The following is a 22,718-nucleotide window of genomic DNA, read 5'->3' on the forward strand; positions in this document are numbered from 1 at the left end:
TGTGTAATTCATAGGTAAAGGGACCCGTGACCATTAGGTCCAGTCGCGGACGACTGGGGTTGCGGCGCTTATCTCGCTTTACTGGCCAAGGGAGCCGGCGTACAGCTCATGTGGCCAGCATGACTAAGCCGCTTCTGGCGAACCAGAGCAGCGCACGGAAACGCTGTTTACCTTCCCGCCGGAGCGGTACCTATTTATCTACTTGTACTGCGTGATTTCGAACTGCTAGGTTGGCAGGAGCAGGGACTGAGCAACAGGAGCTCACCCCATCGTGGGGATTCGAACAGCCAACCTTCTGATCAGCAAGCCCTAGGCGCTTCATATGTTCCATTACTGTAATTTTAAATGAAGCTTAAAGCAGAAGTATTGGTGGGTAGATTGTACTAAAAAGACTGGCCTGATCCTGAGGCATACTGAAGATTCTGTCTTGGTTGTGGAATTTGGGGTACAAGTTTTGGAGACATGTATTTGGTCAATGTGCATCAGCTCACTGACTCCAGTCTCTTGGGCTGATGGCACAAAAGAAAACCATCAGTTAAAATCAATTTCAGCATATTTACAAGTGAGCATATAGGTCACATACCTGTTTAAATAAGAAATGTCTTTGTGGCAGGAAGTCACTGGAAACAAGACTAGTTGGGCCTACCTTGGCAAGGAGTTCCCGAGCCTGGGAGCAGTCACCAAGAAGGACCTTCCTTGAGTTCCTGCTAAATTTGTTCCAAAGTTGGAACTAGAAACAAGGACCTTCCCAAGTATCTTAGAAAGTAGTCTTTCAGATAACTTAGTCCCGTGTTGTATAATGCTCCTGTAAGCTGTGTAACAAGATAGTTGCATGATTCCTGTAATCCATCATCAGTCAGTTATCTGACTGCTGTATTCGGAACCCACTGAAGTTGTTTCTGTTTTGTTTTGTAGGAATTAGTACGGTACTCAGTTAATCTAGATTTTGGTCTCTGAAGTTTGCTTACAATTGTTTTGCTGGAGTTTTAGCTTATATTGTTAGGAAATCGTCAGGATTGTTCTGTGTGCTGCCAGTGTTACTTTGATAATGTCCTAAGGGAATTAATGGATTTCATTTGTTTTCCTGATTTACCCTTGGGCTGCTGTTGGACTGTGGTGCTCTGTTTTGGATCTCCTACGTGTACATTGGAAAAATCCTTCTCTTACACCTCCTTCCTGCCTCCTTCCCTGTGCCATCCTCAATATGTGAGCTATGAACTAAGACTAGGAGAGAACCAGCCAAAGCTCTGAATAGATTGGCCTGTTCTGTTCTAGCTTTTATAACTGCAGGCACACTTCATTGGATGGAGGAAGATGATGTTCTTTGGGAAGGAAAAAAAAATGTGAATGCTCTGTATCCCAGCCATGGTGATTGGGCGGGGGGGCGGGGGGGGGGGGCGGCATTCTCATTCTTTATACAAAATCTGAAAGGAAGAGTCCTTCCCTTTCAGCTACCTGAATAGTACTTAAAGGCGAAGCTATGTGATACATTTGTTTATATATCCCTCCCTCCCTCACGTTAGAACAACCCCTGGCTTTTAGCATTCTAAAACCATAAGGTAAAATGGAGTAAGTTACTGCCTGTCTGGCGAGGACCTGAGTGTCTCATGAATTTTTCCTCTCCTGCTTTCCTTTTGCAATTCTGCAGCAGTTGGATGATGATAGTCTTATAATCCCTTCCTAATGGCATGCTTAGGTTATAATCTTATAAATGGAATTTAAGGCAAGCCCATATATAATAGCCCAGGATCTCTATCATCCTTCATGAACCATTTACTGCTGTTCTCAGTGGTCTTAATATGAATCTCAATTTCCACCACTTTGTTTTCTAAAACAATGAATGATGGAGCAAATGTTAGTCAAATTGGAGGAAAAACAAACAAGTCTTGCTGCAAGTAGAATTTTTATTGCATTGCCCCATGATGTTCTCTCTTCATTCACAGTTACTTCTATCTATACTAAAAAGTGTAATATACACAGGTGCTTCTATACTAACTATACTGTGTAATACTAAAAGTGTAATATACACAGGTGCTTCTATACTAACAATACTGTGTAATACTAAAAGTGTAATATACACAGGTGCTTGAAGCATATTACCTCCTGGGCTAGCCTTCCCCTCCAGATGTTTTAATAATCCAACTCCTATCATACCAGACCATTTTTGTTGTTGGCTGGCTCTGATAGGAACATCAGTAGGGCATCAGGTTGAGGAAAATGTTGGGTATTTCAGCACGGGAAGTTATTTTCCCTCTATTTCTTCCTTGATAAGAAGGACCTTCCTAAGAATCTTAGAAAGTAGTCTTTCAGATAACTTAGTCCCATGTTGTATAATGCTCCTGTAAGCTGTGTGATTAACCCCCTTGTTGTTGTTTAGTTGTTTAGTCATGTCCGACTCTTCGTGACCCCATGGACCATAGCACGCCAGGCACTCCTGTCTTGCACTGCCTCCTGCAGTTTGGTCAAACTCATGTTCGTAGCTTCGAGAACACTGTCCAACCATCTCGTCCTCTGTCGTCCCCTTCTCCTAGTGCCCTCAATCTTTCCCAACATCAGGGTCTTTTCCAAGGATTCTTCTCTTCTCATGAGGTGGCCAAAGTATTGGAGCCTCAGTTTCACGATCTGTCCTTCCAGGGAGCACTCAGGGCTAATTTCCTTCAGAATGGATAGGTTTGATCTTCTTGCAGTCCATGGGACTCTCAAGAGTCTCCTCCAACACCATAATTCAAAAGCATCAATTCTTCGGCGATCAGCCTTCTTTATGGTCCAGCTCTCACTTCCATACATCACTACTGGGAAAACCATAGCTTTAACTATATTGCAGTCCATGGGACTCTCAAGAGTCTCCTCCAGCACCATAATTCAAAAGCATCAATTCTTCGGCGATCAGCCTTCTTTATGGTCCAGCTCTCACTTCCATACATCACTACTGGGAAAACCATAGCTTTAACTATACGGACCTTTGTCGGCAAGGTGATGTCTCTGCTTTTTAAGATGCTGTCTAGGTTTGTCATTGCTTTTCTCCCAAGAAGCAGGCGTCTTTTAATTTCGTGGCTGCTGTCACCATCTGCAGTGATCAAGGAGCCCAAGAAAGTAAAATCTCTCACTGCCTCCATTTCTTCCCCTTCTATTTGCCAGGAGGTGATGGGACCAGTGGCCATGATCTTGGTTTTTTGATGTTGAGCTTCAGACCATATTTTGCGCTCTCCTCTTTCACCCTCATTAAAAGGTTCTTTAATTCCTCCTCACTTTCTGCCATCAAGGTTGTGTCATCTGCATATCTGAGGTTGTTGATATTTCTTCCGGCAATCTTAATTCCGGCTTGGGATTCATCTAGTCCAGCCTTTCGCATGATGAATTCTGCATATAAGTTAAATAAGCAGGGAGACAATATACAACCTTGTCGTACTCCTTTCCCAATTTTGAACCAATCATTTGTTCCATATCCAGTTCTAACTGTATCCCCCTTACATATCCATAAACAGAATGGGGAACATGTGACTTTCCAGATGTTGCTGTAGTACAACTCCCATGATCCCTGACCATTTGCCATGCTGGCTGGGACTGATGGGCATTGGAGTTCAACATCTGGAGAGCTGCAAGTTCTCAACTTCTAGTCATGAACAAGTTGGAGGGAGTGTTGTGCTGCTTACTCAAAGTTGCACTGCACTGATCCCAAAATAACATCAATCTACATGCCCTCATCCACTGCTATGATGATAACCTTCTCATCATAGGCAGTGTGTTCCTTGGTTCTTATATGGGCAGCATTACAAGTGTCCTCCTTCCAGACCAAACAGCTAGCAAGGGTGGAATATTCCTTATCTGTATATGACAGCTCACAGGCAGCATTCTGGACACTACATGCTCTGCTTCTCTAAGATTACTTCTTTGTGGTTTGGATAGAGCTATATCAGAATGATGACATCTGCTGTAGCCTCCCTGTCTTGGCTGCAACATGTGTTCAAGGCTTTGCGTGCACTGTGGGCAAGACTCAAATCAGTTTGGGTGTGGGGTAGCCTTCTGATAAGGATTTTTAGGTGTTCCTTCTCTCTACATTGAAGAATCTGGATGGAAGGTGTGTCCTTCTAGCTATGTTGCAGAATTTGACAGTTTAAACAAAGTCAGTGCCTCATGATGGAAACTTTTGAATGACACAATGCAACACTTTATTGCGCAAGATGGAAGTTCATTTTCTCCAAAACAACATTACACACCTGTGAAGATTGGCACTGCACAGTTGGAATACAGTTTCCTTTCCATGCCCAATTCTTAGAGATACAGGAGGAGTAAGAGAATTGCATATTTCCCAATCCCAGATACAGTGGTACCTTGATTTACGAACTTAATCCGTTCCGGAAGTCTGTTCTTAAACCAAAACCCTTCTTAAACCAAGGCACGCTTTCCCTAATGAGGCCTCCCGCTGCCAGTGGCCTTCCACCGTTCAGATTCCGTTCTTAGACTGGGGTAAAGTTCTCAAACCAATACACTATTTCTGGTTTTGTGGAGTTTGTGAACCAAATTGTTCTTAAACTGGACTGTTCTTAAACCAAGGTACCATTGTACTTCTTTTATTTCAGTGAGCATCCTCATATAAAGTGATGCTAGATGACTTGGTCAATAAAGAAGATGCACATGATTCATGAGGTGGGGGCTGAAGATGGCAAGGTTAGGTTCTACATCTGATGAGAGTCATGCCATGAATAATGCAGGCAACCACCACATGGGAATTAGTATATAAAGTAATGTGGCCAAACAGGAAATATTAGGTTCTTGCTTATAGGCTAAATGGTAGTCTTTAACTCTATGAGGTGATGACAGAGTGTAAACAAACAATATTTCAGATAGACTGAAAGGACCAGTTGAAACTATTAGCATTTTCTACTGAGAAATGGCTTTCCATCTCATTCTCTAGTTTTGCTTCCTCAAATATTATATTAAATATTATATTTATTTATCATGGGGGTCACGAAGAGTCGGACACGACTAAACAACTCAACAACAACAACAAAAACAACAACATTTATTTATATACTGCCTTTTCCACAAACTGGGTCACAAGGTGGCTTACAATTAAAAAAATACAAAACACAGATAAAATAGAAAAGCTGGGAGGAAGTCACTGGATTAATTAAAATTAAAACAGTATAAAAGCAAATCTATTAGAAATATGAATAACAACAACAACAAAAACCTCACAGCAGCAATCCTTTGCTTAAAAACAGTCAGTCCCTAAAGGCCTTTACCTGCTCGCAGAAGGACAACAAGGAGGGAGCCAGTCTTGTCTTAGCGGGATTTGACATCTTTCCACAGGGCCTACAAGACGGAGCTCTTCCACCAGGCCTTGGGTCCGGGCCCAGTCTGACCCCCTTCTTTCTATGGGACCCTGTATGTAAGTGGCCTCCATGGCTCTTTCTATCTGCCCATATGGAACCAGCACGAGTGGCTGGGCCTGGTGAACTTTTAATTCCTTACCCCTACATTTTTAATTCGTGGGTTCCCACTTAATTTTATTTTGATTTTAAATGTTATTCGAATTGTGTTTTAAACTAATCATTTGATTTTGTGTTTTTAATGTATTATATATTTGGTGTTAGCCACCCTGAGCCTGGTCTCATCCAGGGAGGGTGGGGTATGAATAAAATGTATTATTATTATTATTATTATTATTATTATTATTATTATTATTATTATGGCTTGTTTTATCAAGGTGAATGTGGCATTCCTGAATACTTTTTTAGACTTCACAATCCACAGTCGCTCACTTTTATTCCTTAGGTGTCATATTTTTGTCCAGTTATTAAGATTTTTTTTATGGTATGGATTTGTGTATCTTGCTGCACAACATATAGAAGATGTGGGGATAGATCCTCAAACACACAGGGTAGTTTTCAGTTGATTTAAAAGCCAGTTTGCTGCCTTTAAGAGTGTATGACTTTTTGAGCTTTAACTCCCCAAATTCTGGGTGTGTTAAGTATACTTTCGTAGATGGAAAAATATTTCAGACTTGTGAGCTCCACCCTTGTTTTTCTGGAAGCCAGTTCTGGAGGTTTAATAAGGCTCAGCCTGGCCCAAGGAGGTCTAGATTTTTCATATTCATAGGTGTCAGTATAAAACTTCCAGGGGCTGGAGCAGATGTAATGCAACCATTCACTTGAGAGTTGCAGGTTATATATTGCGTAAGCATTCCTCCAGCTCCTAGTTCTTTTGACAGTCTTTTGACATTTTGGATATTATGCAAATATGATGCATCATGCAACCTTGAGGGGGGAGCATAATGGAACCATGGAAAAGTAATTGTTTGGGATATGAGGCTATATGCTGTATTAGACACTGGAAGGATGGCCAGGAGCTTCTGCATTAGCCTTGTTGATTAAGAACAGAAGCACACTATTTATTTGTGACATTTGTATGCCTCTCCATAGCATGAAATTCTCTAGGTAGCATTGCAAGTAAGTAAAAAGCAACTAAAATACAAACAAAACCATTAAGGGGATGAGGATGGTGATGGAAACCTACATTGATGCAGCGAAAAAGAACTTGCCACACACCCCAAATTAAAGACAGAATTTAAAATCCCAGAGATCCAGATAACCTAAATTTAGATAACCTAAATTATAAATTTAGGCCCAGGTGAACAGAAAAAGTCTTCCCCTGGCACTGAAAAAACACCCAAAATGGCACCAGGCAAGAATTTTCCATACCTGGGAAGAATTTTCCATATCAGGGAAAAACAAATGCTGAAAAGGCTCTCTTCTCCCTGGTGGCTGCCCACCTTACTTCATTTGGCAAGAGCATCCAGGGAAGAACCTCTAGATATACTTTTAAGGTTTGAGAAAGTATATCTGGAAGAGTGGGATGTTCCAGGTAGCCTGATCCCAAGGCACTGAAAAGCTAGAATGGGTAGAGCCATTTTTAGAGAGGAAGAGATCTTAGGGCAAATTGACTTATGCCTGCAGTAGTGAAAGTGTTTTTCAGGACTTCTGCCTCAAGTTTGAAGAACATTGCAATCCACTGTGGGTGGCTACTTCACAAACTCATCAAAGTTAGTAGGGACATGGCATTTCATTCCAAAAGGGCTTGTAGGGAAGTCGTTTATTTCTGCAGCCTCTCATATCTGGAACTCTTTCAGAGAACAACTCTGTGGAACCACTCCGTCCCTTCAAACCAACGTTCAAAGCCCATCTCTTCTGTGTAGCCTTTGACTTAAGTTTTTATTCCTCACCCATCGCCCAAATGATACCTAAATATGTGGAATTGCATTTTCTTATGTGTGTGTCTTGTTACCCATGTCTCTCGCCTCCCTCCTAAATTAGGCTGTAAGTTCCTTGGGGCAAGGTTCTGTCTTGCTTTGCTTATTCTGCAAAACACCCTGTGCAATGATGGTGCGATATTAATAACACTTATCCTGGCTTTTTGTTTGTCTTCAAGCAAATGGTGATGAGCCTCCGAGTTTCTGAGCTGCAAGTGCTTCTTGGATACGCAGGGAGGAACAAGCACGGCCGCAAACACGAACTCCTTACGAAAGCTCTGCATTTGCTCAAATCTGGTTGCAGTCCTGCTGTCCAAATGAAAATCAAAGAACTGTACAGGCGGCGGTTCCCACAGAAAATCATGACCCCTGCAGACTTGTCCATCCCCAGCGTCCACTCAAGCTCTATACCTGGTACTTTGTCACCATCTACCATTCCACAGCTTGCTTATGACAGCCACCCTGCAACATCGCCATTGCTCCCTGTTTCTCTCATGGGACCTAAACATGAACTGGAACTGCCCCACCTTACCTCAGCACTCCATCCTGTCCATCCAGACATAAAGCTTCAGAAATTACCCTTTTACGACTTGTTGGACGAACTGATAAAGCCAACCAGTCTAGGTAAGGACTCACCTCTTTGCCCTGGCCTTTGACACTTGAGATGTATATTTTAGGACCCACCCTATGCTTCTAATTTTAATTTGTTCTAAACGGTGTTTAATGTTATATTTTAAATTGTTGTGACCCACCCTGGTGGTGAAGAGCAGGTAATAAATCATATTAATAATAAACAATGATTGTTACTTTTTACAAATGCCCTCATTGTGCATGGGGGTGTAGGGAATAAATACAAGGTCATACTTCTCCTTCCTTGGGATTCTGGTGCATAGGTCTTTTGATTGCCTTATCCAGTCTGTCTTAATCATTTGCTAATGTGAGGGGTGGGGTGGATGGCCCATTGCAAAAAAGTTTAATCTGCAGACGAGCAAGAGGGAAATGAGGTTACAAATATCGCCAGCATATGTAATTAAATGTCTTGAAGCTACTATGGGTGTAGCCTACAGTTTTGTCAAACCTTTCACCCAGAGATCGTTTGAAGGAAGCAGTCATTTGGATATCTTTTCAAGAATGCAGTTAACCTACTATTTAATAATGTGAAGAGCAGGAAGTTTTGTCATAATCAATTTGCAGTGGTTCATTTACAAATTATTCTCCAAGGAATGTTTTATAGGAAGCTAGCTGTGGAGTACTACCTTAAATGTTGGTAAACATCTAAGTCTGAAAATCTATTTAGCGTTTCACATAGATCCACAAAAGTTTGCAGTTCACAAAAATGTGTGTGTTAGCTTATAACTTATTATAGTCTTTTGGGGCACTCTTCCAGTTCATACAGTTCAGATCTGGCAAGGCGACCTCAAGCTTGAAAAGGTGCTCCTTAAAAAATAGATGTGAAGATAAGCATTTTTCAAAGTTATTTTGTATTGTCATGGATAATGTTACAATACATTTACTGTCCTTGTCAGAGCATTGCTCACAAATATTCGTTAGCACCCTGTCTCAAGGTAGTAAACAAATGGGTCTGAAACACTTAGTATTTTGAATGTGCCCCTCATTTTTTGGAACACTTGTTCAGTCTCTAAAAGGCTGATGTAAATTCCAGTCACTTGTGACTCTTCCTGCCTGGATTATAGCCAACCCTGCAGGGTCTCTGGCTTTCTATCCTTCTAGGCCAGGGGTGTCAAACTCAAATTCATCGGGGGCCGCATCAGCAGTTTGGTCACCCTCAAAGGGCCGATTGTATCTGTAGGACTATGTATCCACTCTTTATTATCATAAATTATTGTCACTGCATTCAATTATTACTGTTTTTTGTAATAATGTAATGTTTTTTGTAATAATGTAGTCCCCTTGGAACGCCCTCCCACCAGATGTCAAGGAAATAAACAACTCCCTGACTTTTAGAAGATATCTGAAGGCAGCCCTGTTTAGGGAAGCTTTTTAATATGTGACATTTTAATGTATTTTTAATCTTTGTTGGAAGCCGCCCACAGTGGCTGGGGAAACCTAGCCAGATGGGCAGGGTACAAATAATAAATTATTATTATTATTATTATTATTATTATTATTATTATTATTATTATGCTATGACACTGTTTCAATTGTATAGTGCAGACTGAGTCCTTGAAGAGTCTCTGGCAGAGTAGGCAGTGGATCAATTGTCTGACTCGGTATAAGGCAGTTTCATGTGTTCACCCTGACTTGTTTGCTGAACATTCTCCAGGACGTGACTTAGTGGGCATTCAGAAGACCAGTTGCTATGAGAAAAATAATAGCTCACAACTGCTCCATCACACAGTCATCACTATGTAAAAACAAGTGTGTGAATCATCTTTTTTTTTTCTAGCTCCAACAAAGGCTGTAGTCAAGTGTCACTTTCTGAAAGTCTCAGTGATTACTATCAAATTGATATTGGCTGGACAAATAAAGAAATAATGTAGCAAAATTATTTCTGGACTGCAGATGGGATTTTGTGTGCTTGACTATTCCTCCATGGGAATGGGGAAGAGATAATCAAAGATTAAAAACAAACACACACTAGACACCATCTTCTTGACTTTTAAATTTCTGTCTTGGTGTATTATTTTAAAAGTGGAGGAGCATTCAGTCATGTAATTCCCCAAAGGTGCAGTCTAATGGAAGTCCAGTTACCTGGACTTCCTGTTATCTGCTACTGGTGGGCTGGGTTGTAGAGAAAGGAGGACGAGGATAGCGATGGGTCTCTCTCCAATTTGCTTCCATGAAGCGCACAAAAGTGGAGCAGAGTGTGGAGCGCGAGCCGCCTTCTTCCACCGGGGCGAGGAAGCCGGGGTGCATTAGGGCCCTGTGGGAAAGCGGCCCAAGCAGGGTCCCTCTGTCCAGCTTGTCTGGGTCTTAAATACATACACCTTCCACCCAAAGCGAGAGATCGGCGGGGTGCAGAGATGTGTGCGTAAAAGCTCTCTCGAGCACTCTCTCTCTCTCTCTCTCTCGTAACTCCTGGGGTTTGCAGCAGCTGTGTTTGGAGGAGGCGTTTACAGCCCAGGATTCATTCATTCTCTCTCTCTCTCCCTCTCTCTCTCTCTCTCTCTCTCTCTCTCTCTCACACACACACACACACACACACACACACAGCGCCTAGGATCCGCTTTCCCTGCAACACTCACTTTAACTGACACGGTGATTACTTTCCACTCATTCTGAACGCCTTTCAAAAGAAAAGCAGGGTGCGGGGGGGGGGGCTCGGCAGGGTGCAGAGATACGTGTGTAAAAGCGCTCTCTCTCTCTCTCTCTCTCTCTCTCTCGTAACTCCTGGAGTTTGCAGCAGCTCGATCAGTGCAGATTTTTTTAAAAAAGTTTCTTCCCTCCTCTCTTAAACATCTCCCCCACCATCGATCTCACTCTTGCTCTCTTGAAACTTAACATACTCTCTCTGCCTCTCCTCCCCGCCCAGTCTCACTGCTGCTCCTCCCCATTTGCTGTAACAAACAAGTTTCTGGTTTGGGTTTTTAAAGTTGCTTTTGAAACCCCAGAATCATATCTTCTTGTTGTTCAGGAGTTCAAAAAGGGGTGCATGGTTCTCACACGCCCCCGGCTCCTCCACGGCATCTCCTGCCTGCTGGAGGAGCCGCCCTTCAGCCCCACAGCGCTTGCCCGCCTCCACCATGCCGCGATGCACGGTGCCCGGAGCCTCCGTCCAGACAGAGGAGCCGCCCTCCAGCCGCTGCCCGCCCAGAGGGAAACGTGGGGGTGGGGGTGAGGGTGGGGGCGCTTGAGGAATCTGTGCACCATGGGGCCAGATAAGCTGAAGACAGCCCTGGCGCTCGGCCGGCCAGCGCCGTCGCTGCTGCAGCTGCTGCTCGTCGCCTCAGACTCGGAGGAACAGAGGAAGTGCAACAGGGCGAGGAAGGGGAAGGAGCTGGGCGCGCGCGCTCTCAGGTTCCACCGCCTCCCTACCTGCGGGGCCCTGCGCCCCCTGCAGGGCATTGCAGGCATTGCAGGGAAGCGCCTCTGCAGCCAGCAGCAAGCAGCAAGAGGAGGGAAAGCTGCGAGTGGCAAGCGGCGGGCGAACGGGCAGGCAAGTGGCGGGCAGGCAAGCGGCGGCTACACGGGCCACATGACGAGGTCTGGCGGGCCGGATTTGGCCCGCGGGCCTTGTCTCTGACACCCGTGTTCTAGGCCCTTTCCTAGCACAACAGGAATTTTTGTTTCATGCTGTCATCTTGGTGGCTTGTGGAAGAGCTCAAGAAGAGTTGTTTCCTTGGGAAACAGATCCTAGGTCACTGTCCCTCTTTGGAAATCTTTTATTTTGTCAGTGGAGTTAAATACTTTCTGGACAAGATGATTCCCTTTTCGAAATACTTACATGGTAACCATTCAAATTTCCTTCTGGTCCCTCCACCCCACCCTTGTTTGGTAATAGCAATCATTAATGGCTAAGGAATTTGACCTCTTTGATATCTTGAGAAACAGTGTTCTGTCCTGATAATTAATTATGAATGACACTATGCACCTCTCTCTTTTAATGCATGTAACAAGGATGATAAGTTCGTTTAATTCCAATGCTTTCCTTGCCTGATTGCAGTTGTCTGTGGATTAGTAATTGTTTGAAAGATGATCAACTCACTCTTGATTGTCTAAGAAACATGGGAATAAATTTCTTGCTAGTCCTGGCCAGATTCTGTCTAAAACATTTGCAGCATAAATCCCACCCCGTCACCATGCCAGTTCTGCTGTTAATAAAAGGGTATGGTTACAATGACTGCAACAAAGACAGATTTATACTCCTTCTGGCCCTAGGAGAGCTTTGATAGACCTGGTTTCCTAATGAGAAGGCAAGACAAACATTCCTGATTTGGTGGACCATAGTATCTGGAACACAACTGCTTGACAATTTCCTTAACTGTAGCAAAATTATAGCTACCTCTAACTCTAGCAACTTCTGGCATCCCTCTCTGATGCAAACTGATTAACAACATCTAAGGACAACTTTTTATAAGGAACCATCTGGGCTTCCTTTTTCTCCTGTAATTTACATGGGAGTTCATTTGGGTTGAAAACTATGTAGCGGAAAATGTCATTTAACTGTGCTTTGAAGCAGTCCATTTTCCATGGGTTCTGTTGTGTAAGTTGATTTGTGTGAAGCAAGTGCAATTCAGCCTCATATATCCCTACTATAGAAAGTGTATGAAAGACTCCTGTTTTTATTTTGCTGATAAGGGCTGTTAGAAAAGAGTGCTGTGATGACACCTAGAGATGGAGAACAAACATTACACCATAGTTTTAGTACAACAAGCATGATAGATGAAAAAGCAATCTTTTAGTCCTGAGAGGTTCCCAAATACAGTAGCTATGGTAAGTGTAGAAAAGACATTGCATATATGCTTCTTGTAGACCCATCCAATGTCAGTGGTGTTAAAAGAATGTACAGTGGTACCTCAGGTTAAGTACTTAATTGGTTCCAGAAGTCCATACTTAACCTGAAGCGTACTTAACCTGAAGTGAACTTTCCCATTGAAAGTAATGGAAAGTGGATTAATCTGTTCCAGACGATGAAAAACACCCCCTAAAACAGCAATTTAACACAATTTTTACTGTTTAATGAGACCATTGATCCATAAAATGAAGGCAATAATCAATGTACTGTACTATAAAATAAATAAGACAGTATTTTAGATGAAAAAAATTAACGTTTACAGTGGTACCTTGGGTTAAGTACTTAATTGGTTCCGGGGTACCATTCACACCCCAAAAAGTACTTAATCCGAGTGGCGATAGCGTGTGTGCGCAAAGCGCGCAGAACATTTCTGTGCATGTGCGAAGTGCGCGGTTTACCTCTGTGCATGCGCGAAGTGCGTGGGTCACTTCTGCGCATGCACGCGCGGCGGAACCCGGAAGTAAACACTTCTGGGTCCGTGGAGTACTTAAACTGAAAGTACTCCAACTGAAGCGTACTTAACCCGAGGTATGACTGTATGTTTGTGCATGAGACTTTTCTCCAAGCCATTCAAGGAGCCTTTGGAGAAGATGTCTTTATTTTCCACCCCACTCCCTAATTCTAATATGCTTTTCTTGCAGATTTATCTAATGAGGTTGTACATAAATCTCATAGGGTGTCTTGTTGAGAACAAACTGAACAGAGCCTCCTTTGTTAATGCCCCAAGGAATCCCGACTTGCCACATCTGGGTGTAATACCTTTTGCTATTAATAATAACCCAGTGCAAGCCACTTAAATGATTCATGAGGATGAATGGGAGTGAAACCAATATGTTTGTATTCTAGTTTATTTAAAAACACGAGCTGATCTGCCTCAGGTGTACATCTCTTAACTTTGCACAATGCAAAAGAGTTGAATAAGGCTAAGGAGCATTTTCCACTGACAATGAGCATTTTATAAAGGGCTTGGAAGAAGATTTCAGGTTCTCAGGCATGTGGACTGTCTACCTGCTGTTTTTATTTCTTTATTAGGGCACTTATACCCCACCCTTCTATGTCTGACAAATGAGCCACTCAAGGCACTTATGAATGATGTTTAACACATTTAGCAGTACAATCTGAAGAGAGTTTTTAAGTTCTGTTGAACATGCTTAGAAATCCTCCCTATGACCAGAATCCCTGATAAGGTAGTGTTTCGGCTTACAGTGAGGAGTCTTAAGTATGTTCAACCAAACGCACTAAGAAATCCTCTTCAGGCATTGGCACAAAATGTACAAAGGTCTGGTGAGCAGCCAGCATGTCTGGGGGCATTGGGGCAGGATTGCATGCTCCTGTCCCCATTTTAATGCAAATGCCAGAACATGGCTATAGAGATGCATATGATCCATGTGCTAGTGACTGCCAATTCCAGATACCTGAGTGATTTTTCTCAGTAGTTTCATGTAGATGTTGCAGCTATGTGTGACACTATACAGTGGTACCTCGGGTTACAAACACCTCGGGTTACAAACACTTCGGGTTACAGACTCCGCTAACCTGGAAATAGTACCTCGGGTTAAGAACTTTACCTCAGGATGAGAACAGAAATGGTGTGGCGGCGGCAGCGGGAGGCCCCATTAGCTAAAGTGATACCTCAGGTTAAGGTACCACCAGCTCAAAATCTTCATATTGAAGACCTTGGCTAGATTTAGAAACTTCTGAGAATAGGCAAGTGGAAACATGCCATATTGGGTTAGACAAGTTTGGTCACTCTAGCTAAGCTCCTTGTCTCCAAGAGTGGCTAATATTAAAATGCCTGAGAGGAACAGGACAATTATCATTTTGACGTCATTCACATTTTGTTCTTGGCAACCAGAATTCATTTACAGTTTTAAAATGAAAAATATTGTTTCCCAAGGAACCTGCTTGCACAAGGTAACTTGAAACCTAGGGTTCACAAATACATTTGCCAGTGAGTACTTTATTTGGGTGGGGAGTGTTTAGCAGAGGAAACAGTTTTTTAAAGTTGGCAAAACAAAAATGTATAGAGAGTGCCTTTTTTGTTGTTCGTGGGATTAGTATCATGGATTGCTACGCAAACACACTATTCCCTACCCCAGTAAAACCCCTTTCCTGGGCAGGAAGTACCAAAGAGATGTTTTGTTTTGAGAGGGATGTTTGAGAAAATCAAGCATTATGGACTTCTAGCTGGCTACCAAATCCAGGCCAAATTTGTGGGTCCCTGCTTAAAACTGTGTGAATATTTGATAATTTCAAGTCCATAAACTTTTGGCACTTCTTGTTTTGTCAGTAAATAATACTTACCTTTTTCATAACCAATAAAGATTTTATTATGTGAATGGCCTATGGCCCAAGCATTAATAAACTACATCTACATCAAACATTTTATTAGGGAAACTGAAACTCTTGTGGGGGTGGGAAGCAATGGAAGAGAATGCACATACAGTTTTATGTTTTGTGATAGGATTTCAAAAGTTTTACAATTGAGTTGAAATAATTTGCTGCTTTCTTCTGCTCTGGATGTGATATTCTAGTGCAACAGCTACTCTTTTCGTACAGTTTAAAAAACATGGAATACAATGAATTATTATTATTATTATTATTATTATTATTATTATTCCTTGGTATATTTTGCATTTCAAAGCTGAAATTCAAATGAAAACTTCAGTTTAACATTTTGAATTCTGGCAGACCACATTCAGATTCCACCTTCTATTGTTCTAATATATTTTGTTCGAAATCTTTCCCTCTTTTTTAAAATGAAATTAGGATCTTTTTAATATCCTCTTCACCTCCTTTACTGCTGCTTCCCCTGCTCTGCTATCTCCATCTTGAGGTAACAGGTTCTAAAACTGGGGGGGTTTCTCCACGCCACTCACTTGCAGTCTGCACTCTGGAAAAATCTGAGCCTCATCTGTTCATAGACCGACTAGCCATAAATCCAGCAGGCATTTTGTGTCCCCAAAACTCTGGGCTGCTTTTCTGTTTGACTTAGTGGTGTTTTGTTTGGCACTTTAAGAAGTACTGTATTGCTTCAAAGAAAAGTCCTCCTCAAGAGGGAACTGAAAGATCATAATGAGCCAGAAAGCAGCAGTGGATTTTCATTGTTTGTACCCACAATACAAGGCTTGCTTCAAGCATGAATGGCATGTCAAAGAAGCATAAGATTTAGGTAGAATAGTGTGTTTTTCTTTGGTGTCTGCAGTTTGTGTCTTCTGCATAGAGCAGCTACCATGTTGTCTAATGTATTCATGGCCACAAGTATGGACACATCTGCTTACCAAGGCCGAGTGTCCCAGCCCATCAGCATGAAGGTCACTTGTTGAGTGCCTTGCCTCCATTAGGCTCCCAGATGTCTCATGGTATGAAGAGAATAAGAGACGAGCGTTGTTTGGGGTGTTAGCTTTTCGCAAGTGTCAGAAAACCATGCCTCTTCCATGAGCCCTTTGCTCACCATCAATCATCCCGCAGTCCCTGAGCATGTGCAGAGGGCTTGAGAAGGGTGGTGGGGGTCTGATCTCATTTGTTCTGAGATTTGGAGAAGCTGAGAAACATCAAGAGTGTCTTGCACTGTTTTGTTATTTTTGAGGAAAATCTCACATCTCCCCCAAGCCTTCTGCATGTGCGCAGTGACTTTCTGTGCAGAGAATTGGTGATGAGCACAAATAGGAGCTGGCTAGTAAGCCAAGTGGAAATTTTTGGGTCTTTGCAAAACCATGCTGCCTTACACCACCCACATTGCCTTCCACTATGCCGTGGGTGATTCTCAAGAATACTACCTCTTTTCAACCAGTTCTAAGAGTTGATGCCTGTATGGCTCTTATTTACAAATGCTGGATTCTGCTAGTGGGAATTATGCCTGGCTTCATTCAGCAGAATCCTTAGGAGTTGCACCGACCCTTCTCCAAAGGCCCATGGCAGAGAATAGTATCTGTACCTAAATATAGGATCTTTGTCCTCAAAATGACATGCTGAAGCTATTTGAAGGTATGGAGGAATGAGTGGAAATGAACACACACACACACACACACACACACAACCACACAAAAGGGCACAGTTTTCTCTTGCCCCTGTTGGGTCAACAGTTAGCAAGTGTCTATGGCCATGATGTTGCTATAGGTGTGCCATAGGCTGTGCATTATCTGGATGCATCAAGCCCTGGCAATACGTGTCAGAATTCTTGCAGGACTATACTTCCGTTGAGCCACTGCATCTCTTATGGACCTTAATATGTATGCTATAATGTTGTGCTGTCTCCAGGAGATTCCTTTTGCATCACTTTCTCAGCAAGAGAAATGCAATGCATCAATTCAGCAACAGAACTTTCTCATTTTAAATAAGTCGGAGTTTATTGTACTATGAAACCTACCCAGCAGACAGTTACTTCCCTATATGTTTTATTCTTAGTCATCACAGTGAGCTCTTTAATTATTTAGCAATGGCCAATTTGCTAGGGAAGATGGAAGGCATTCTTAGCTAATAAATTGAGCTGATGACCATTGAAATAGAGTGGCGCAGCCTGCTCTAGGCTGAATAGTACAGTGTTCATCAAAGGCAGTAGAAGAGCATTTCTGAATGATTATCGGAGGGGAGCTTTTCCCAACATGGCAAGAAATATTTTAAAAGAGAAACATTGTGATGCTATATTTAGCCACTGGCTACTACCAAGGGAGAGAGACATGCATTCTTTTTTTTAAGCGGAAAGAAATAGAGACATCCAACTAGTTTTGATAAATTCTGGCAGGGAGATTTTACAGATTTTCTTTCATGTCTTCATATTTGAAACATTTTCTCCTGTAGCTCTAATTGCATCTCTTAACCCCAATCTTCAATATACACAATTTACATACACCTTCACTTGGCCAAACACTTTGTTTGTGTTTCACATGCATATCTTTTAATGTGCCTAGAAAGGAGAGCCAGGCAGTGTGATGTTGTGGATACAGTGTTGGACTCGCATTTGTCCACACAGCCATGGTTCTCCATGGACTCTTCTGGCCTGATATACTTTGCATGGTAGTTGTATGATCCAGGGAGAATCAGCCACGTGTTGCTGTCAAGCTCCTGAGGAGAAGAATGAGACGCAATGTACGTCAGCCTTTCCCAGCTTTGTGTCCCTCCAGATGTGTTGTATTACAAAAGATCCCAGCTGGCACAGTCATGGTGGCTGGAGCTGATGGGAGTCGGAATCATCCAGGACGTCCAGAATACACCATGCTGGGTAAGGCTGATGTACTCAATACATGAAAATAGATGATAGAAACTTTTATCTTTCTCCTCAAATAAATACTTTATATTAAAAGAAATTCTTCTTTTTAGTACTGTAAAATAAGCCAGGACCCCAGAATGAGCAATAACTGGGCCATAATCCTTTCTTCTCCCCCCCCCCACTATAAAAAGGACTCCTCAGCCATTTCCCCAAGGGAGATGCTTTTGGTTCTAGAGTTCTGGCTAGCTTCCATCTTGATGAATAATATATTGTTAGTGATATATTTGGCTCACTCTCAGTTCCCACTTACAATCAGGAAGATTATTTTTGCTTTCACTTCCTTTAAATGGTGCAGCTTTCCAGCCCAGTGTTGCAAAATCTGCTGTCACACAAAATATGGCGGTGTAGGGGTAGGCTCTGACTTTGGGGTCGCAGGTTGTAATACATCGTGGTGGTTGTTAAAAAATCCCAGCTTGGAAGGAAATTTATTTAGTCACTGCAGTGTTGCATCCTTTATTGAAGCCAACTGAGAAATGGAAAATGAATGTCTAGCTTTTCCCAGGATGCTTTTTTTTGGTATTTTAATTAAATTACCCTGTTATTTGATGAAACATAGTCCCTTTTTTGTTGAGCTAATTCTTCATTGCCTTGTACTGCAAGCACTTGTTTGAACAGATGTATGCCAAAAGCCTCACAGAATCAAAAGACCTAGGTATTTTGGAAGCAAATTAATTCATTGTGAATTAGTTGATATGCTTTTGTTCTGTGAATTACTCAGTGAATAGATATGTTGAAATGATTTACTATGTTACAGGTGTCAGAGTTTTTAGTGGGAAGAAATGCATTTGAAAAATGCTAAAGTCTATATCCCATTACCTGATGACATCTATAGTGGAATAATAAGCTATTCTGATATTTCGGAAAGAGACTGGAAGCATCTGAAAGTTTGTTGTGTTGGCTTCTCTTTATTTCGGAAAGAAACTGAAAGCATCTGAAAGTTTATTGTGTTGGCTACTCTTAAGGCTCACCTCTTTGGTTCTTATGACAACTGTTTTTAAGTTCTGTATCAAATGGTCACTTTTTGCATGGTTAAGGCCTACATATAAATCTAAGATTTCAATAAATATTGAGACTATGGAGATTGGCAGGGTGTGGGTGGGGGCAGGGAGGAAAGCCTAAAATATATACAGTGGTACCTCTACTTACGAATAACTCTACTTACGAATGTTTCTACTTACGAATGGAGCTCCGTCCGCCATCTTGGATGCGGTTTAGATAGGATTTTTTCTACTTACGAATTTTTTCTCCCAATGCATTCCTATGGGATTCGACTTACATTTTTTTTCGACTTACAAATGTGTGTTCGGAACGCATTAAATTCGTAAGTAGATGTACCACTGTAGTCTCTTGTCAAAGCTAAACTTGCTTTATTGCTTTATTCAGCGTTGCACTAAGCAACATGTTTCCAACAGCACTAGGATTTCCCCTTCTCCCCCACTCATGTGCCCACTAAATCTTTGGGGGTTCCCCCCAAAATGTCTGAAGCAGATTCTGGGATGACACAGGATGCACATGGGGGAAGGAGAGCACCAGCACAACTATTTTGTTGGCTACCACTGATGTACTAGATTTTACTATTTGATATATTTATGAAATTTGTAAATATATTTATGAAATTTGTAAACCCATGCATATTTGTACAAGCAAAGTGGGGAATATATCCAATACTAGCTAGAGAGATGGGTGCAGACTGCTCTGTCCTATGCTACTTAAGTGCTTGCATTAGTGGAAAATAGAAACACAAAGTTGGTAATAAAGTAAAGTAAGTACTGTATAGTATTGGGGCTGAAACTGTTTTGTATAGCAAGCCACCAAATCTCTGTTATTCCTTAATATTGTATGTTACACTTTATAGCAACATTGAAAACATTTGGATTTTGTGTATGTCTTTTCCATAGTGTCTACACAGGAATTAACATTTGCTGATATATTGTAGGTCAGGAGTGGGGAACCTGTGGCACGCCAGATATTTTTAGCCTCCCAGGTCCCATCAGTCCCAGCCAGCATGGGCAGTGGCCAGGGAAAATGGGAATTGAAGTCCAACAACACCTGAAGGTTAGCCACCCTGCTGTAGATTGTTTTGCACAAAGGTTTATGCACTATACATTTGTAGTGAGGAAAACCTTGTCTTATGAGCATTCCATTCATTCCAAAAGTGTATAGATTTCATAGCAGTTCTTTTTTTTCTAGTACAGTGGTACCTTGGTTCCTTGTTCCTGGAGTTCGTTCAACTCCCAAAACTGTTAGAAAATCAAGGTGCGGCTTCTGATTGGCTGCAGGAGCTTCCTGCACTCAAGCAGAAGCTGCGTTGGACGTTTGGCTTCCCAAAAACGTTCGCAAACCGGAACACTTACTTCTGGGTCTGCAGTGTTCGGGAGCCAATTTGTTCAGTAACTAAGCCGTTTGGGAACCAAGGTTTGACTGTATTTCTCTTTTGGAAGCATTGAAAAAAATACTCAAGTTGGGCAGGGGAGAAGGTAAGGGTGCATTTTTGGGAGAAGGACTCAACTCTAGAATATATGTGAGGTTGTGGATCTTCTTTCTGATTATAGATGAAACATTGGCCAGGTATTAAATTGGCCTTCTCCAACCTAGTGCCCTCCAGAAGATGTTGGACCACAACTCATATCATCCCCTGACCATTGGCTGTGCTAGGTGGAGCTGATGGGAGTTTTATTTCAACAACACCAGGTTGGGGAAGGCTGTATTCATGGCTTCTCAGGAGTGGGCGAGGTGTCTGTATTTTCCAAAATGGATGAGTAGAGTGATCCTTCCTCTTGCACACTCAAATCTCCTCTTATTTTCCCATAGCATCCGATAATAGCCAGCGGTTTCGGGAAACCTGCTTTGCATTTGCCCTGACTCCACAGCAAGTGCAGCAGATCAGCAGTTCCATGTAAGTGGTAGTGATCTTTTGACACCTTTTAGTCCTGTGCATCTGAATTCTGAAATGCATAAACCATTTTAGAGTGTGTGTGTGCGCGCGCACGTGTACGTAACTGTAAGATTGAAAAACAAGAAAGATGTTTGGAATTTAATAACCGAAACTGAGCTAAAGGAGAGTGGTTAGAGTACAGTAATTTGGAAAAGGGTTTTTCTGTATGGGTAAATTAGGAGGGATTTGGAGATGGAGTGTGGGTCATGGGAGCGAGGACATATTTTAATTTATTTACATGTTTTAGGGATTTATACCCTCCCTTTCAACAAACCAAAATTGCAAGAAGAACGGTTAATCATGCAACACAGTGACCCACTGGTCCCATGGTATAGTCTGAAGGCACATGAGGCCACTACCTGGCTGCAGCTAAGCAGGTCCAGGTCTGGTTAGTGCCTGGATGGGAGACTACTTGGGAGCAACAACTTTGCTTCCTTGGATTCCATGTAAGAAGAAAGGCTGTATATAAAATGTAAGAAAATAGGCAAGTAAGTAAACAAGCAAGGAATGTCAGAGCAATCAGTAGAATTAAAACAGGTTGGATTAAAAGGATCAGGAAAATAAAAGAGCTTGCCTGGTGAGCCTCCCAAGACGGATCCCAGGCTTTTTGAGTGTGTTGAAGTGTAGGCCTGTTTCCCAAAGCAGCATATGAAAGCCCATTAGAGTCCATTGCCTGAATGAGTGCTGGCCCAAAGCTTGCTATTATGTGTTCTGTTTGCATAATTGGGCAAAGTGATACAAGTTACAGGAAGCTCTGCAGAGGTCAATTGTCAGTGAGCTACTGGATCAGATCAAAGGTTCTGGTCAGTGACTCAGCATAGACAGAGTAGGATGCTTAACTTTTCAGACCTTTAAATGCTCAGATCTTGCATTGGTTTATTGTAATGTATAGTCGTTAATTGATGTCTAATGTCTTTGCTAGGGATATTTCTGGAACCAAATGTGACTTCACTGTGCAGGTCCAGCTAAGGTATTGTTTCCCTACAATTCAGTCTTTGTTTTGGTGGACTGCCCTCCTTTCCCTTAAATTCTCTACCGAGGAAGGTTGAGATTTGCATATATGATCATGCTTATTTGCCCTGAGACCTCCGGGTATAGGATGGTGTGTGTGTGTGTGTGTGTGTGTGTGTGTGTGTGTGTGTGTGTGTGTGTATATATATATATATATATATATATATATATATATATATATATATATATATTATTCCAATAATTGTGGAAAGAAGCACAATAAAACTATGCACTGTAAGCTCCATGCACCCCCCCCTTCCCAGTAATATTGGTAAACAGAGAAGCAGCAGCTCCTCATTACTTCCTGTGTTGCTTTTACTTGCCTGTGGAAGAAGAATTGGCTGCTGCTTTGATTAATTCTGTCATTCATTATCTGCCAGAGGAGGACTTGCACCTTGGTGTGTGTGTGTGTGTGTGTGTGTGTGTGTGTGTGTGTGTGTGTGTGTGTACCTTCAGGGGAGAGGCTGTATGTGTTGTGGTTGAGAGTGCTTGATGCAGCCCAGTGGCCATTTCTAAATCAATGAGACCTAAAGCCCCAGAATGATGCTCTGTGCTAGTAGCTATGCCTCTTGATATCCGTGTGTCTTAATTGCATCTGACACGCTTCTCACTTTACTAGCCCCTGATTCACTTGTGACCCCACAACTCCTCTTCCCTCTTTCCACCCTGAAACAGGATCTGTGTTCAATGGATTCCAGAAAGACAGAGACAGGGAAAGATTGTTCACTGCTACCGTGCTTTCTGCTTGACACCTTCATGTGCAAACATTAGCCTT

At 42.2% G+C, this 22,718-nt stretch overlaps 1 protein-coding gene across 3 annotated transcripts in view; it reads left to right on the forward strand.

The window, feature by feature from the left end:
* Positions 1-22,718, forward strand: part of PIAS1 (protein inhibitor of activated STAT 1) — a 57,684-nt gene that overhangs the window by 16,577 nt on the left and 18,389 nt on the right. For 2 of the 3 annotated variants that reach the window (XR_009558544.1, XM_035130659.2), the window contains exons 2-4: positions 7,432-7,876; positions 20,809-20,893; positions 21,855-21,902. Coding sequence is in view for 2 of the 3 variants with exons in the window: in XM_035130659.2 (XP_034986550.1) it covers positions 7,432-7,876; positions 20,809-20,893; positions 21,855-21,902 (578 nt within the window). In the remaining variant the exon portion in view is untranslated. Of the gene's footprint in view, positions 1-5,011; positions 5,393-7,431; positions 7,877-20,808; positions 20,894-21,854; positions 21,903-22,718 lie in introns of those variants that run through there. The other variant, XM_035130660.2, reaches the window with a different exon arrangement.

The sequence above is a fragment of the Zootoca vivipara genome, chromosome 14, assembly GCF_963506605.1.
Source record: "Zootoca vivipara chromosome 14, rZooViv1.1, whole genome shotgun sequence".
NCBI classification, from domain to species: Eukaryota; Metazoa; Chordata; class Lepidosauria; order Squamata; family Lacertidae; genus Zootoca; species Zootoca vivipara.